General features: G+C 41.3%; 1 protein-coding gene across 1 annotated transcript in view; it reads right to left on the bottom strand.

The window, feature by feature from the left end:
• Positions 1–18,767, bottom strand: part of NOC2L (NOC2 like nucleolar associated transcriptional repressor) — a 175,084-nt gene that overhangs the window by 40,249 nt on the left and 116,068 nt on the right. The window contains exon 16 of the mRNA XM_089668416.1: positions 13,606–13,719. Coding sequence (XP_089524542.1) covers positions 13,606–13,719 — 114 coding nt within the window. The remainder of the gene's footprint in view (positions 1–13,605; positions 13,720–18,767) is intronic.

The raw sequence follows: 18,767 nt of genomic DNA, 5'->3' as shown, positions 1-18,767 counted from the left end.
CATTCTTCTCTGCCTGGACACATTCCGTTCCAGACAGAGAAGAAGACATCCAAAAAGTGAGTACACAAGCACTACACTACAGTTAGAACACTCTAGGACACATTTAACCCCCTGATCGCCCCCCCCCCTCCAGTTAACCCTTCACTGCCCTGTCACCAGTGTTACTGATCAGTGAAGCGATTTTTACTGATCAGTGTCGCTGGCGACTTCCGATAGAGTTAGCGCCCCTCCCAGATAGCGCCAGATTGCCCGCCAGTACACCAGTAATCCCGTTTAACCCCTTGATCGCCCCCCCCCCCCTCCAGTTAACCCCTTCACTGCCCTGTCACCCAGTGTCACTGATCAGTGAACCAATTTTTACTGATCACTGTATCAGTGTCGCTGGCGACTTCCAATAGAGTTAGCGCCCCTCCCAGATAGCGCCAGATTGCCCGCCAGTACACCAGTAATCCCGTTTAACCCCTTGATCGCCCCCCCCCCCTCCAGTTAACCCCTTCCCTGCCCTGTCACCAGTGTCACTGATCAGTGAACCAATTTTTACTGATCACTGTATCAGTGTCGCTGGTGACTTCCGATAGAGTTAGCGCCCCTCCCAGATAGCGCCAGATTGCCCGCCAGTACACCAGTAATCCCGTTTAACCCCTTGATCGCCCCCCCCCAGTTAACCCCTTCACTGCCCTGTCACCAGTGTCACTGATCAGTGAACCAATTTTTACTGATCACTGTATCAGTGTCGCTGGCGACTTCCGATAGTGTTAGCGCCCCTCCCAGATAGTGCCAGTTTGCCCGCTAGTGCACCAGAAATCCCATTTAACCCCTTGATCGCCCCCCTCCCCCCCCCAGTTAACCCCTTCACTGCCCTGTCACCAGTGTCATTGATTACAGTGAACAGATTTTTACTGATCACTGTATTAGTGTCACTGGTGACTTCCGGTAGTGTTAGCGCCCCTCCTAGATAGCGCCAGTTTGCCCGCTAATGCACGGGATTTTTTTTACCAAAAACATGTAGCAGAATACATTTTGGCTTAAATTTATGACTAACTTTGAGTTTACGATATATTTTTTATAGCTGAAAGTAGAAATATTGTTTTTTTTCAAAATTTTTGTGGTTTTTTTTTGTTTCTAGCGCAAAAAATAAAAAGCGCACAGGTGATCAAATACCACCAAAAGAAAGCTCTATTTGTGTGAAAAAAAGGACATAATTTTCGTTTGGGTGCAGCATTGCATGACCGCGCAATTGTCATTTGAGTTAGTGCAGCGCTGTATAGCAAAAAAAGGCATAAATTACAGTATCTATACCATAGTTTGTAGACGCTATAACTTTCACACAAAGCAATCAATATACACTTATTGGGATTTTTTTTACCAAAAACATGTAGCAGAATACATTTTGGCTTAAATTTATGACTAACTTTGAGTTTACGATATATTTTTTATAGCTGAAAGTAGAAAATATTGTTTTTTTTCAAAATTTTCGTGGTTTTTTTGTTTATAGCGCAAAAAATAAAAAGCGCACAGGTGATCAAATACCACCAAAAGAAAGCTCTATTTGTGTGAAAAAAAGGACGTAAATTTTGTTTGGGTACAGCATTGCATGACCGCGCAATTATCATTTGAATTAGTGCAGCGCCAAACAGCAAAAAAAGGCCTGGTCATTAAGGGGGGTAAATCCTCTGGGGCTCAAGTGGTTAAACTAAATCATTAAAAAGTCAACAAATGAATACAAAACCAATGGTATTCTATCATACATAATGGACACATTCATGTGGGAAGTTCTCAGTGGTCAAATTTATTTATTTATTTTTTTGTAGTCTATATCTCCGTGTAACTGTGGGTGGACAACCTTATTAAGATTGATAATATATATGTTTCTAATGAAGCGGTGTGACCCACCAAATGTGTAAACTGATTTATGCTACCTTCATTCTATGCATGAAGGTAAAAAAAAAAAACCTGTGTGCTGCAGCCCCCCTAATACTTACCTGAGCCCCATCTTGATCCAGAGATGTGAACGAGAGCCTCGGCTCTCCCTCATTGACTGAGACAGCAGCGCTATTGGCTCCTGCTACTGCCAATCACAGCCAGTGAGCCAAAGAGTAGAGAGCACGGACGAGGCAGAGCAGCACTCCATGTGTGAATGGACACACAGAGCAGCAGCTTGAGTGTGAGCCTGCTCGGGTACGCCCATAGCAAGCTGCTTGCTATGGCAGCACTAGGCAGGAGGGAAGGGCCTGCAGCATTAACGGGGGATCCGAGAAAAGGAGGATAGGGGCTGCTGTGTGCAAACCACTGCACAGAGCAGGTAACTATGACATTTTTGTTTTTGTTTTGTTTTTTTAAAACCAAAAAAAGAAAAATCAATCTATCTTTAACCACTAGCCTACAGGGCACTTATACCCCCTTCCTGCCCATGCCAATTTCCGCTGTCACACTTTGAATGACAATTGCGCGGTCATGCAACACTGTACCCATATGAAATTTTTATCATTTTTTTGTGACAGATAGAGCTTTATTTTGGTGGTATTTAATCACCTCTGGGTTTTTTATTTTTTCTTAAACCAAAAACCACTGAAAATTTTGGGGAAAGAAACGTTTTTTCTTAGTTTTTGTTATAAAATTTTGTAAATAAGTGATTTTTTGCCTTCACTGATGTGCGCTAATGAGGCTGCAGTGATGGGCACTGATGGGCATTGACAGGCATCACTGATTAGCACTGAAAGGCAGCACTGATAGGTGGCACTGACTGGCACTGATAGGCGGCACTGACGCGCACTGATTGGCAGAACTGATAGGTGGCACTGATTGGCATTGATAAGTGGCACTGACTAGCACTGATGGGTGACATTGAAAGGCAGCGCAGATGGGCACTGATATGTGGCATTGATGTGCACTGGTAGGCACTGATATGTGGCATTGATGTGCACTGGTAGGCACTGATATGTGGCATTGATGTGCACTGGTAGGCACTGATATGTGGCATTGATGTGGCACTGGCACGAGGCACTGCTGGAGCTACACTGATCATCAGTGCTCATGTCCCCTCCGCGGAAAGCCAGTTACCGGCTCTCCTCTCCTCTCCAGCTGTCAGCGTGACAGCTCGAGAGGAGAGAAATACCGATAACCGGCATTTACCTGTTTACATGTGATCAGCTGTGATTGGACACAGCTGATCACATGACCGAGCTGAATCTTCGGCTATTTCCATGATCAGTGATCCGCTGTGTCCGAGGCGCTCCCTGAGCCACGCATGCGCGGTGAGAATGGGAGGACGTCATATGACGTCCTCCCAGAACAAGAGAACCACCTTGCGTCCGTCATATTACTGTATCACTTTAGTATGTCAATTATGTACAAGAGAATACCAGTAGTCATTGACTGACATTTTATAAGATTTGAAATACAGAAGAGGTTTATTTATGAAATAAGTTTGTGACTATTTTGACTCCCAGTGGCATATTTAAAGTCCCATTTATTTCTAGTTCCTTTTTCTTTGGCATGGTTTTAAACATGCTGGTGGTATGTATACCTCTAACATGGGTGGTCCTTATTTAAACTGAGCTCTGCTTACTAGCTCAAAAGCTCAGTAAATACTAAACAATCTAGATGTAATTTGGGGTTACTTTAAAAGTGTACTATTCAGCATGTACTATTCTAGCAGCAGTACAAATTTTCAGAAAGTTCTTAAAGGCAAGACTCTATAGCCAAAATCTCTTCCATGGCTGATTCAGTTCACTGGCAGGTCTCCATGGCCAAAATCTACGCCATGGCTAATTCAGTCTACTGCCCTCCGCTATGAAAAAGCACCAACAAAGGTCTGTGAACAGTGCTACTTAAATGCCAGCAGGAAAAAACATGAATCCTGCAGGAAAGTGATCACGTAACTTTGAAACTGGATTTAACAGTAGAATGGATGGATTTATAGAAAACCCCATGGAGACCAATTCTACCTGTAAACTCAGTATTTGCATCATTGAGAACAAGTGTTGATAGGACTGCTTGTCCATAAAGCACTGCCATGCGTAAGTAACCAGATCCCACCAGGATAATTTTGACAAGCCATTGTGCAGAGCCGACGAGTCTACACCGCTAGGATCTTGATTTGGGGACAGCTGGGTGGAGGGCTGGGCACTGGAGGCTGCTGATGGAGAGAACTACAATATAAATGTAAGTGTAGCAAATGTGCAGTAAAACATTAATGCAAAACTCTAATTTTGTTATAAAAAAAATAAAATAGCTATATGCCTCCATAACGCTGTCTGGTATTAAATCTCTAGAAAAGAACACTTTGTGTTTAGCTCTTCTGCCTTGCAGCACTGGGCTCCCCAGTTCAAATCTGTTAGGACATGATCTTGGCTCCTATCCAAATTGGTCTTAGTATGTTGGTATACATTCATGCATGTGAGGTAGGAACGTTAGACTGCTAGCTCCTTGATGAGACCAACTGATGTGAATGTACAGTACGTAAATGTGTAAACTGTGGGTACAGTATATCTGTAATAATAATAAATCCGTAGTGCTTTATATAGATTCTTTACCTCCAGCTGTGCAGCAGTAAACAACGGACTACCCCTTCCTTTCCACTGTCATTTGTACACCCCTTTGTAGTTGGAGAGACTCCAGACACAATGACATTACCCACATTGCTGCTGGACATTACTAAAAGTATATGTATTTCTATTAGAAAAAAAAAAAATGTATTGCGGTTTAGCTTCTCGCATACAAATTGTCACATAAAAGATATACATAGGCGATTCTTGACAAGCAACATATAGAATCATCTGCACAGTACAGCATTGGTGGAGAAGGCTAAGAGAAGTCAAGGAAGACTTGTCTGGTATGCTATACTATCTTATCAATACCAATACAAATAAATCAAAGCATGTAAATCTAGGTGTATAGTCTGCGCATCAGATGAAACTCAACGACAGAGGACCGTGAATGACACACATCCTTTATATGTAGATATGGTACAATAAACAAACCAAAAGGGGCAAGTGAATTTAAAGCTCAAGCCACTTGGGGTATATACCCAAAGCAGCCAAGAACATATTCCACAGTAGAGACGTGAACCAGTTTTCGTATTATGGGTGGAATAAGGGAAGGGCAAATGAAAGGAATGGAGCTTAAGGGAAGGAAGGAAGGACAGGAGGATGAAAACCCTAAAACCACTTTCCAGGGATTGCCCCCACCATGAGGGCCACTGAAAGAATGCCCAGTGGGTGACCCTGCACTGGTCAGATCTTGGAAGTAACCATCCGTGCATGTGAAGTATCTCCAGGGCCTCCACCTCTCCCTAGGAGTTGTGTATTTGTATATACTCCTGCCCAGTAATGCCCACACACAATCCCTGACAGTTGTCATCTTACCTACACTATGGGCTGTGAACAAACAACAGAGTACTCCCCTATCACTGCCAACAGAACCATACATAATTATACTACACTTGCGTTCCAAGGAATCACAGGACATGTAGTTTCTGGAAATGATGTATGGCTGCAAACCTGAACATCCTCCTTCCGCCCTTGATGTTTCGGAGATTACTGATTATGTCACAAGTACTGTGGAACAATTTTTGTAGCAAAAGCAAAGAACTGGTATATTATATGCAGGTCTAGTATTTGCAGTAAGAGGTACAATGTTTGGGGGAAGTGACTTGATCCTGGAGTTGAGCTTTAACACATGTGCTTGGTGTAAATGTGATGTCATAGTTGGAAGCCACCTATGACCTGATCATGGCAAGCAAAGTTTAGCTCAGACATCTTTGCTCAGGCTCTATATAACCATATCTAGCTTACAGTTACTTACCAACCCAGTGGACAAAGTTACAGAGAACAGAAAAAAAAAAAAATACAAAAAACACATCCCTCCACCCCCCATCACATACACATTCCACCTGTTTCAGCACTGTGTCTTATATCACAGTACAGGCAAAATGTAAATGGAAGATGCACAGAGTTTTATTAATAGACTTGTTTTGCTCTCGCATGTTTCCGTTCCTCTTGCAGAGCACATACAGCACCCACACAGTCAGCCCAGCATGCTCAGGCAGTATCTTCTGGGGAACGTCAATACAGAGAGACGGATAGAAGGCCACAGGTGACACCAGCAATTGATATCATAGTGTGCGCTGACAGCTGATGAAGCAATGCTTTTCCATATTCCCCATCACTAAGCAGCATATACAGCACAAAAAACTCCAAACTGGTAATCCTATGCAGTAAAGTTTTCATTATATTCAGTTTGGACATTCTGTCATTGCCCTCTTTTTAAGCCAAGTGCATAAAAAAAGCAATGAATAACAAAGCAACTAAGGAAATCCTAGTTTTGGTAAAACTGCTACAAAATATACAAACATCACATAAACTATGTTGTAATTTATAGGTTACAACCATCCTCTCCTATTCTGCCTCTGCATAGGTGGTCATGGCAGTGAAAGGTAACCCCCATTTTTCTGCTGTGTCCATGAAATTTCATGCAAGATTTGATACCACTGTCATGTGGGACATTTCTGATCCAGTTCTGGTCACATTGCTGGGTCGCTGTGTTGGGCAATTATCCCCAGATCCTGTCTTGGTAGTACTGAGGGAATTGCTGTGGGGTGAACTTCTGTTTCTCCTCCCTAAAGTTAATTTGCATACTTTTCTATGGGGGATCTACCAGTTGCTCCATGACAAGCCCTCTCTCTGCCTTCCATAATTCTACTGTAAAGAGTTGTCTATAAACTGACTAGGCAGATGAGAATTTACCTGCTTGGAGCTGATCACCCATAGAGCCAAGTTAACCTAATGCATGCTGGGTATTGCAGTTTCTTAGACCCCAATATTTCCTACTACCATTTTTTAAACGCCGTTTGCACAACACCTCAAGACATCTACACAAAAGTTTCTTTGATTACTGCTCATCTGTCCTGTGACAAGAAGAGAGAGGAATACTGCCTCCTCCTGGTGGCACAAGGTACACGCACAAGGTACACACAAGCCAGGGTTTATACTCCTTTAATCCCTTGAGCCATGGGCTCCTGCGATGGATTAGCATTATGTAAATAAGAATTTAAATCCCATGACACAGTCATACAGGAGCCCCAGCCAAGCTGTGTGAATGACGTGTAGCCACAAACCCACAAAGACATTTGGGCAAACCTCAAACTACTAGATTCCACCTAACAAATCAGCAGAAAAAAATCAACACTGACTGCACCTACAATGCACTGGATGTCTGGTACTCTTCCCTTAAACAGCCCATAGATCATTTTTTCTGACTTGATACAACCAATGGCATTGATCAAGCAGGGGAAATCTGACAGGATGGTCTACTGACTGACTTCTGTACAACTTTCCTGCTCATACATGGATCAAAATTCACCCGATCCCACCTGAACCAAACAAATCTCAAATAATCAACAAATATATACATACATACATACATACACACACACACACACACACACACACACATAGAGACCTTGTAACACTAACGAGTCACATGACACCGGGGAGGGAAAATGGCTAATTGGTCCCAATTTGGACATTGTCACTTAGGGGTGTACTCACTTTTGTTGCCAGAGGTTTAGACATTAATGGCTGTGTGTTGAGTTATTTTGAGGGGACAGCAAATTTACACTGTTATACAAGCTGTACACTCACTACTTTACATTGAAGAAAAGTGTCATTTCTTCAGTGTTGTCACATGAAAAGATACAATAAAATATTTACAAAAATGTGAGGGGTGCACTACTCACTGTGAAATACTATATATATATATATATATATATATATATATATATATATATATATATACAGTCATGGCCGAAATTGTTGGCACCCTTGATATTTTTCCTGAAAATCATGTATTTCTCACGAAACGTATTGCATTAACACATGTTTTGCTATACACATGTTTATTCCCTTTGTGTGTATTGGGACAAAACAAAAAAAGGGAGGAAAGAAAGCAAATTCGACATAATGTCACACAAACCTCCAAAAATGGGCTGGACAAAAGTATTGGCACCCTTTCACAACTGCGGATAAATAAGAATGTTACAAGCATGTGATGCTCCTGTAAACTCACCTGGGGCAAGTAACAGGTGTGGGCAATATAGAAATCACACCTGAAAGCAGATAAAAAGGAGAGACGTTCACTTAACCTTTGCATTGTGTGTCTGTCTGTGCCACACTAAGCATGGACAACAGAAAGAGGAGACGAGAACTGTCTGAGGACCTGAGAACCAAAATTGTGGCAAAATATCAACAATCTCAAGGTTACAAGTCCATCTCCAGAGAACTAGATTTGCCTTTGTCCACAGTGCGCAACATTATCAAGAAGTTTGCAACCCATGGCACTGTAGCTAATCTCCCTGGTCGTGGACGGATGAGGAAAATTGATGAAAGATTGCAACGCAGAATAGTCCGGATGGTGGATAAGCAGCCCCAAACATGTTCCAAAGACATTCAAGCTGTCCTGCAGGCTCAGGGAGCATCAGTGTCAGCGCGAACTATCCGTCGACATTTAAATGAAATGAAACGCTATGGCAGGAGACCCAGGAGGACCCCACTGCTGACACAGAGACATAAAAAAGCAAGACTACAGTTTGCCAAAATGTACTTGAGTAAGCCAAAAGCCTTCTGGGAAAACGTCTTGTGGACAGATGAGACCAAGATAGAGCTTTTCGGTAAAGCACATCATTCTACTGTTTACCGAAAACGGAATGAGGCCTACAAAGAACAAAACACAGTACCTACGGTAAAATATGGTGGAGGTTCAATGATGTTTTGGGGTTGTTTTGCTGCCTCTGGCACTGGGTGCCTTGACTGTGTGCAAGGCATCATGAAATCTGAGGATTACCAAAGGATTTTGGGTCGCACTGTAGGGCCCAGTGTCAGAAAGCTGGGTTTGCGTCCAAGATCCTGGGTCTTCCAGCAGGACAATGACCCCAAACATACGTCAAAAAGCACTCAGAAATGGATGGCAAAGAAGCGCTGGAGAGTTCTGAAGTGGCCAGCAATGAGCCCAAATCTAAATCCCATTGAACACCTGTGGAGAGATCTTAAAATTGCTGTTGGGAAAAGGTGTCCTTCCAATAAGAGAGACCTGGAGCTGTTTGCAAAGGAAGAGTGGTCCAAAATTCCGGGTGAGAGGTGTCAGAAGCTTATTGATGGTTATAGGAAGCGACTGATTTCAGTTATGTTTTCCAAAGGGTGTGCAACCAAATATTAAGTTAAGGGTGCCAATACTTTTGTCCAGCCCATTTTTGGGGTTTTGTGTGACATTATGTCATATTTGCTTTTCTGCCTCTGTTTTATATTTGTTCCAATACATACAAAGGGAATAAACATGTGTATAGCAAAACATGTGTTAATGCAATACCTTTTTTGTGTGAAATACTTGATTTTCAGGAAAAATATCAAGGGTGCCAACAATTTCGGCCATGACTGTATATATATATATATATATATATATATATACACACACACATACACACATACACACACAAAATATTGCATACATACATTTTCTCACTGTAATAGGTGGCATTGTTACATTTATGGCTAGAGTCTACTTTCACTTATTTCACGCAAACAGATAAGCATGTCAATGTAACTAATTGTACAAAGATAGATACTAACATGACACCATACTAAAAAAAACGGTAAGTAAAAGTAGGTAAAATATATGAGAGGTAGAAAAGAATTTTACAAAATTATACTAATAAAACAAATCTATTCAGTCCTATACAAATTTCAAATAATAGCAGTGGTTAAATCATACTAACATGAGAAAGGCCCCTTTTACATGGGCTATAACCAGTCAAATCAACAAGGGATCAGTGAACAGATCCCCTGATGAATTGGAGCAGAAAGGAACAGATGTCACTTCTGTGACATGCGTGTTCATTCATTTTTTTGCTGCATTTAAAAAGTGGAGATCTCTGGACCCATACTTGATCTACAGACTGCTGGATGTAAATAGACTTGCATAAGTATACATCTGATTACCTCCAGTCACGTTTAAGGCCGAAAAAAAAAAAAAAAAACCACAGAATTTTCAAATTGTTTTTTAGACCTGGATAAACTCAGAAGTACCATAATTGGATGTAAACGGATGCAACTCTGTTTACATCCAGCCGCTGACAGACTAACATGGAGCTACCAATCAGATCAGCCTGATAAACTGACAGGTACACCTGTTGGACCACTCGTGTGAAAGGGGCCTAAATGTAAAGCGCTGAGCAAACTGTTGGTGCTATATAAATTCTGTGTAATAATAATAATAATAATAATAAATGTAAAATAAAGACAATCTGAGATGATTTTAGTTTAGTTAAAGTAGATGACATTCAGTTTGCTAAAAATACTGTGTATAAAATAACAGTCATCACTTTTTTGTTACTTCTGTAACCTCAGTGCTGCCGATTTCCTCCAGACATTTTTGTAGTCATTTACCATCTACATGCACACACTTAAATGTCGGCTCCATATCACTGCATAGAATGGACTGCCTGATGTGACAACGGTGGACCATACCTGAGCAGTGTGTCAGCACAACCACAAGTAGTCTCTACCAGGGAAGTCTGTGAGTGGGTCATCCCAAAACAGTAAGTCTAAACAAGGACCTTCATGGCAGAAATATCAGGTATAGTATCAATGAAAACTGCAGATTTCAAGAGATTAAAAACAACTTCTGAAATTACATGACCTTTTTAAAGCTTACCTGAGGCGGAAATGTATTTTAAAGCGACCTGCACCTTAAAATATTTTCTCACCTCCCCCCCTTCCTCTCTCATGTTTGGATATTGACTTTTTTTTTTTTTTTTTTTTTTTTTTTTAATTCAAATGATTTTTTTGTGCGTGAAAATGATATTTGCATCACCACCTAAACCTCCCAGGTTTTCTTTACCTATGCAGATATGTCGCAGGGCTTTCCCCCAAGCATGCGCAAATCTCCTGCACATAATGCAGATGTGTTGAAGGGCTTTGCCAAGACCCCTAGGCCACATGGGGCAGAGCCAAGTGAAAGGGGAGTGACATTCCTCTTTAACTTTACTTAAAGAGATAGTAAAATTGTGGGGAAAAAAATAACCAGGCTTCCTGCAGGTTAATACCATAATGTGCTTGAATGCACCGCATATTAGGGCCCTCAACTGGGACCGTGTCTATGCTGCAGGTGCTTCCATCTTCTCCTGGTATTCCTTTCAGGTTCACATTCTCCAGACGGTTAAATGGCCAGGCCGCAATGACATCACTTCCGCAAATGCGCACTGGAGTAATATTGATGGCACGCTCAGAGTGCCCTGAATGTAGAGCTCATTGTGCATGCGTAGTAACAATCGACTGGTGTCGATGTAAACATCTCCTAAATGGTGCACATTTAGGAGATATTCGCTGTACTTACAGGTAAAGCTTTATTATAAGCTAACCTGTAGGTGCAAGTCAGACATCTGAGTTTACTACCACTTTAAGTACTGCATGATTAACAAAAGTGTTATCACTTAAAGCCCAACTCTAGACCAGCCAAAAAAAATAAATGTGTGTGTCTTCCCACTCCCATGTATGCCGGATATATAGGCAGGGCATTAATATAAAAGTTTACGGGCAGCACAGTGGCTAAATGGTTAGAACTTCAGCCTAGCAGTGCTAGGGTAGTTGGTTCGAATCCCCACCACAGCACTACCTGCTTGGAGATTGCATGTTCTCCCTGTACCTGCATGGGTTTCCTCTGGGTACTCTGGTTTCCTCCCACAATTCAAAGACATGCTGGTAGGTTAATTGGATCCTGTCTAAATTGGTCCTAGTATGTGTATGTATGAATGTAAGTTAGGAACCTTAGATTGTACACCCCTTGAGGGTTAGGGACTGATGTGAATGTTATATATATATACACACACACACATATACCGCTGCATAAATTCACAGCGCTATATACAGTTGTGTTCAAAATAGTAGCAGTCAGACATCATTAACCTGATCAATCACCGTTTTTGGGGTAGAAATGATATTTCTACATGGCAAATAATTTACTAGCAGGTGTAGTAGAGTAATAGAAATCCAACAGACCCAACAGTCATGACATGCATGCTGCTAATTCTGTGTAATTGAATCTCTAATTGAAAGGGGCATGTTCAAAATAATAGCAGTGTGGAGTTCTATTAGTGAGGTCATTCATTCTTTGAAAAACAGGTGGCAATTATTGCCCTTATTTAAGGAAGGAAGGCAGCAAATGTTCTACATGCTGGTTACAGTGCATTTCTCTCTGAAATTCTGAGGAAAATGGGTCGTTCCAGACATTGTTCAGAAGAACAGCGTACCTTGATTAAAAAGTTGATTGGAGAGGGGAAAACATAGAAAGAAGTGCAGAAAACGATAGGCTGCTCAGCTAAAATGATCACAAATGCTTTAAAGTGGCAACCAAAACCTGAAAGACGTGGAAGAAAGCGAAAAACTACCATTCGAATGGATAGAAGAATAGCCAAAATGGCAAGGACTCAGCCAACAATCAGCTCCAGGAAGATCAAAGAAAGTCTAAAGTTACTTGCGAGTACTGTTACAATTAGAAGATGCCTATGTGAAGCTAAGCTATCTGCAAGAAGCCCCCGAAAAGTCCATCTGTTGAAAAAAAGATATGTGCTGAAGAGGTTACAATTTGCCAAAGAGCAGATTGACTGGCGCAATATTTTGTGGACTGATGAAAGTAAGATTGTTCTTTTTGGGTCTAGTGGCCGGAGACAGTTTGTCAGACGACCACCAAACACTGAATTCAAGCCACAGTACACTGTGAAGACAGTGGAGCATGGTTGTGCAAGCATCATGATATGGGGATGTTTCTCATACTACGGTGTTGGGACTATTTATCGCATACCAGGGATCATGGATCAGTTTGAATACATCAGAATACTTGAAGAGGAAATGCCCTTGAAATGGGTGTTCCAACAAGATAACGACCCCAAACACACCAGTAAACGTGCAAGATCTTGGTTCCAGACCAACAAGATTGATGTTATGGAGTGGCCAGCCCAATCCCCGGATCTTAATCCAATAGAAAACTTGTGGGGTGACATCAAAAATGCAGTTTCTGAGGCAAAACCAAGAAATAGAAAAGAACTGTGGAATGTAGTCCAATCATCCTGGGCTGGAATACCTGTTCACATGTGCCAGAAGTTGGTTGACTCCATACAACACAGATGTACAGCAGTTCTCAGAAACAGTGCTTATACAACTAAATATTAATTAAGTGATTCAAAGGAAAGCAAAATCTTCACACATTTTTCAGTTTATATAGTGAATGTTTGAGTTTGTAAAGAAGAATACAAACACTGCTATTTTTTGAACAGTCTAATATACACTTTTCTTCAATTTTGTTTAGAGGAACAACACAAATTTGATATATTTTTCTTCATGTTTTGATTTGGAATAGAATGTGTAGTGTTCCCAATGCATTTGTGTGTATGGAAATATAAGCTTTTAGAAGGATTTTGAGCTTTATTCACTTTTTTCAACACACTGCTATTATTTTGAACACAACTGTAGACGCAAACCCTTGCTCAAAATTACCACTGCATGCTCTATGGTCAGTGCCTGATTTGACAGTATAAGTATTACTATGCACTCTTACCCTCTCTTTGCCAGAGATCTCTAGCTGAATCTCTTTCTCCCGCAGTTTCTTCCAGTTGGTATAATATTTGGTCATTGGTGTCCCCTCTTCTTTAGTTTCTTTTTCCCATTTGACCTGTAAAACAGAAAATACCTACTATTAAGAGGATTGTGTTTTTTTGGTACAGCTAAAAAAGAAAAAAAAAAAAAAAAGAATTTTTTTTTTTTTTTTTTACATACTTACTTGTAAACTCCATTTCTTGGAATACATCACAGGACACAGAGCAGGCTATTCATGACTATGTGGGTTATATGCCACCTATAGGTGCATGGACACTGGACGACCAATCAGAGAGTAGGTCCTCCCCTATATAACCCCTCCTATACACGAAGTGCTTCAGTTATTGTAGCAAGCAATGAAATTCCAGAAAGAGGGAAGGGACCTCTGTGCCCTGTGATGTACTTTAAGAAATGGATTTTACAGGCAAGTATTAAGAAAAAATCCAGTTTTTGTAATCATACATCACAGGGCACAGAGTAGGCTATTCATGACTATGTGGGATGTACTAAAGCAATAAAGAAATTTGAGGGGAGGGTAGCACCATGATAGCCTCCATCAATAATCCCTCAGGACCTACTCAGCAGTCCATAAAACACTGCGGCCAAAAGCAAAATCCTCTGCGGCTCTGCAAACCACCTGGTAGAACCTTGTGAATGTGTGAACCGAACACCATGTAGCGGCCTTGCAAACCTGAGCCACTGATGCCTGATGGCGGATTGCCCAAGGTGCCCCCACACTCCTGGTAGAGTGTGCCTTCACCTGAGTGCCTTCCCTTTCAAACCATAGGCTTGAATGATCAATTGGAAAATCCAACGTGAAATAGTCGCCTTGGATGCTGCCTGCCCCTTCCTAGGCCCCTCTTGCATAATTTGCTCCAGAAGAGGATGCACTGGAAAGGCCTGAGTACTCTGTGGAGGCTCCAAAGAGCCCAGAGAAGAGTAAGTAACCTCAGAGGTTTTTATCGGAGGTAGCCTGAATCCAGATTGTACCATATCTGTTAGGTCCTGGACTAAACTTCTGAGATTGGGAGGCAGAGACCGCCTGCTTTTCCTCAGGCTATGACCCCTCAGACAGAGGCTCTACTACCTGACCTTCCTCCAGTTCTTCCTCATCCTTAGGTTCCACCCATTCCTGCTCCAGGATTGGTGGTTCTAGTGATGGGATCTCTGAGAAACCAATGCAATAATCCCTGCAATCTTATCATCTAAACCTGCTAAGGCTGAAGCAAGATCATCCTTGGTTACATATGCCAAGGCAGATGCCCCAGTAGTAGCCTTAATGCAGTGGCTCAGACTGCCCAGTAGCTACTGGCCTCTCAGGAGAGGATATTACAGCGGAAATTCGGATAGGATCCTCAGGAACTGGTGGCAGCACATCAGGGCCCCTTTCTGCAGTGCCTCCAACACTATGCTTTCTGGAAGAGATTACTTCAGATAGCGTAAAAACCTGTGGACCTCCAATAGTAAACACAGACCACAAGATACAGCTATTCAGGTAGTGTGCTGAAGAAAACACTCAATGCAAATTTCTGACCTTACGGGCCACCAAAGGTGGAGCCTGACTGACTGGCCAACACTCCTTCCCCGTCAGGAGAGTACTCGCATGCTCCACTAAATAGCTTGCTCTGTGTCCCAGCCACAGGAATCCACCAGCAGCAGTCCACATATGCGCAGGCCTGCTAATAGGTAAATATCGCCAACTTCCGTTTCCAGCCACTACTGTGCGTGCAAACGCCCGCTAAATGCATGCCCTGTGGCCAATTGACAGCCACACTCCTAGGGACCAGAATGCTCCATCTAGTGGACCCAACAAAAACAGGCAAGCATGTCCCAGGCTAAAATGCTGTGAGCACTCCCCCTGGTGGAAACTGGTCAAACAAACAATAACTCTCCTTTTGCCTCCAAATTTCAGCTTTGTTTTTTTACAGAGAGGAAAAAAAAAAAAAAAAAAGGAGATATCTTACCAGTCCCACCACAGGTCCTTGACTTCCCCAGACACCAGCCTTCGCCCATCACGACAGGCACTGTCATACAGCCCTTCAGGGGCCCGGTCCCCATAATGTGGGGCCACTGCCCCGTATAGCAACCCCCCCCGGAAATCACCTTGGTCAGTATTATACTGCACAGGATTCCATCATGCAGGGTCCAGTACCGTAAGGCAGCATTACAGACAAAACCCCGAGGATTCTTCTCCTTATCCAGCGAGGCTCAGGTACCATCTATTTAGCTAACAGCTTTCCAAATGGATCTGATTAAAGTCCATGATTCTGTAATAGATTTGTTCTGGACCTTCAGGTGTGCTCCAGGAGCAAAAGCAACACTTTCAGTGACCATCCACCTTAAAGACACTGGTTATATAGGGGAGGACCTCCTCTCTAATTGGTAGGCCAGTGTCTATTAACTTATAGGTGGCATATAACCCACAGTCATGAATAGCCTGCTCTGTGTCCCGTGATGTATGTTAAAGAAATGTATCATCACTTTAGTGCAGCCTCTCTCAACCTTTTTAACATAGTGTAAACCTTGAAATAACTGTTAGATCTAAAGGAATCCCCTGATATCTACCAGATCAAATTTGTGTAATTTGTAAATTTGTGTGAAAAGTAGATTGTAGATACAAGATAAATACAAATAAAATAAAGAATGTGACATACATTGTATAGTTTAGACACAGGGCTGCTTTATATGAGAAAATTGTCAATAATAATAATGTAATGAAATTGATAATGAAAATAATTGCAGGAAAAAAATGTAAACAATGAAAATTGTAGTCTTCAGTTAAATGTTTCCCCTTACACCAAGGTTGATGAAGTGTACTCTTACAATAAATCTCAGTGAAAAAAGGCACCTTAAGACGACAATACACCGATTAAAGCTCAACCAGTGCGAGCTGTCCCCTCTCATCAGAATTCGATCATTTGATCAACTTCTGGTGAAGGGACATGTTGGAAAATGTTCTTGATCAGCAGCTGCAGTCACCGATCAATGTATTCTGACAGCTGCCGGAGCTGCTGTCAGGATACAATATCCCAGCAGGAGGGATTCTTCTATCCACAGCCCTTTTGATGACACGGTTACCTTCTTTTGTTTGGCCAACTGGCTGATTGAAAAATAACAGCTAACCATGTATGGCAAGCATAATTGTGCACAATTTTCCAAGGTGTAATAAGGCTGGTTTTATGTATTTGCATCTCTTTAATGTGAAGATACACTGGAAATTCATACTTGGAAATGCCAAACCATTACTAAACTTTTCTTCCATAAAATGTATAAAGTGGGACTTTTTAGCATTACAACAACTTCATGATGCTTTAAACCACACAGAGTCTAACAAAGACAGACTTAATTCCACAGTTGGTGGACTAGGAGATATCCATCCTTGCACTAAAGGTGGGTATACACTGATCGAAATTCAGCTGGTTCAGCACAGGTAAAAAAAAAACCTGAAGAAAAAACAAATACAGTTATCGCATCTAAGGACCAATTAGCTGCAATATATAAAATTTTTGGAATTTAGATACACTAAAGAAAAAAGCTTTTTCTGAAAAAGACTGATAGTTGCTACCTGTGAAACACATGTCTGTGGCTTTTAGATGTATGCAAAGCCGGTGTCAAAACAGAAAAGATCAGGCGGTGTAGGGGACCACAATGACCAAGATATTCTCTTGTTCTCCAGTGATGATGCAGCTGGAAGCGGTTATAAAAATAAAAGAACGTCCCTGTAATAATTAATCCTTCTGAGAGCTTTGATTCCCCTGTGTGCTATTGCAAAGTTACCCACAGGTTCACTTGACGTCATTAAGCAAATGGAAGCCCCAGGATTTCCGTCAAATACAACCTATGTGTGCGTAAGTACTTTATGCAATATGGACAGACAATGACTCAATTAAAAAAAAAGAAAGAAAGAAAAAAAAAAAAAAGATTATGTGTAAAGTTCAGAAGTTAAATGACTTTTGATCAACAGTAGTATGCAATTGGATTTGCTTAGTAATGTTGAAAACATTTCATCGCTAAGTGGATTTATCAGTTCAAACAAGTACAGAGAAATCATCCCATCATTCATACCCACAAGGCCAACTCAGTTGCCTTACTCCAACACCATGGTGTCATGCAATGTATAGCGGCAGATGATAACTATCCCAGAAATGTTTTCAGCATTATTAGCCACTTGCCCTCCTGAGCATTTACCCCCCTTCCTGACCAGGCCTCTTTTTGCTATTCGGCGCTGCACTATTTCAACTGGTAATTGAGCAATCATGCAATACTGTACTCAAATGAAATTTATGTCTTTTTTTCACACAAATAGAGCTTTCTTTAGGTGGTTTTTGATCACCCATGCTCTTTTTATTTTTCACGCTATAAACAAAAAAAAGACAGAAAATTTTGAAGAAAAACAATATTTTTTTAAACACACACACATATATTTATATATACACACACACATATATACAGTGAAGGAAATAAGTGTTTGATTGCTTTGTGTAAACGTTATAGCGTCAATAATCTATGGTATAGATTATGGAATTTACACAGCTTTTACTTTCTGACTGCCCATCACATTTCTTGAGGTGCTAAAATACCGGGACAGTACAAACACCCCAAAATGACCCCTTTTCGGAAAGTAGACACCATAAGCTATATGCTGAGAGGCATATTGAGTCCATGGAAGATTTATTTTTTTTCCACAAGTTCTTGGAAAATGACAAAAACATTTTTTTTTTTTGTACACAAAGTTCGTGGTGATACCTCACATGTATGGTGCAACCTCTGTTTAAATATTGGCACAGAGTCAACGCTTGCGCACACAGGGGGGCGAGGGTGCTTTTTTTTTTAAAGTTATTTTGATTTTGTTTATTATTTTTACACGGTCCCTTTAAATAAATTTTTTTTTCTTTTTCACTTTTAATGCTATCACAGGGAATGCAAATACCCCCTATAACTTTAATGGGCATTGTCATATATTCTTTTTTGAGAAATCTGGGGTCTATCAAACTCTAGATATTTCCTCTGTCCTGATATTATCTAATCTCACCAAGATCGGTGTGGTTAGACTGCCCGAGAAGGTTGTACTGGGCAGGAGGGGAGGGGGGCATCTTCTCCCGCTGCTTGTAAAAGCAATCCTGC

This window comes from Staurois parvus, unplaced genomic scaffold (assembly GCF_062004578.1).
Source record: "Staurois parvus isolate SC_StPar_1 unplaced genomic scaffold, SC_StPar_1.0 ptg000057l, whole genome shotgun sequence".
Classification (NCBI taxonomy): Eukaryota; Metazoa; Chordata; class Amphibia; order Anura; family Ranidae; genus Staurois; species Staurois parvus.
The sequence above is the reverse complement of the archived record's forward strand: the minus strand, read 5'-3'. Positions and strand labels throughout refer to the sequence as shown.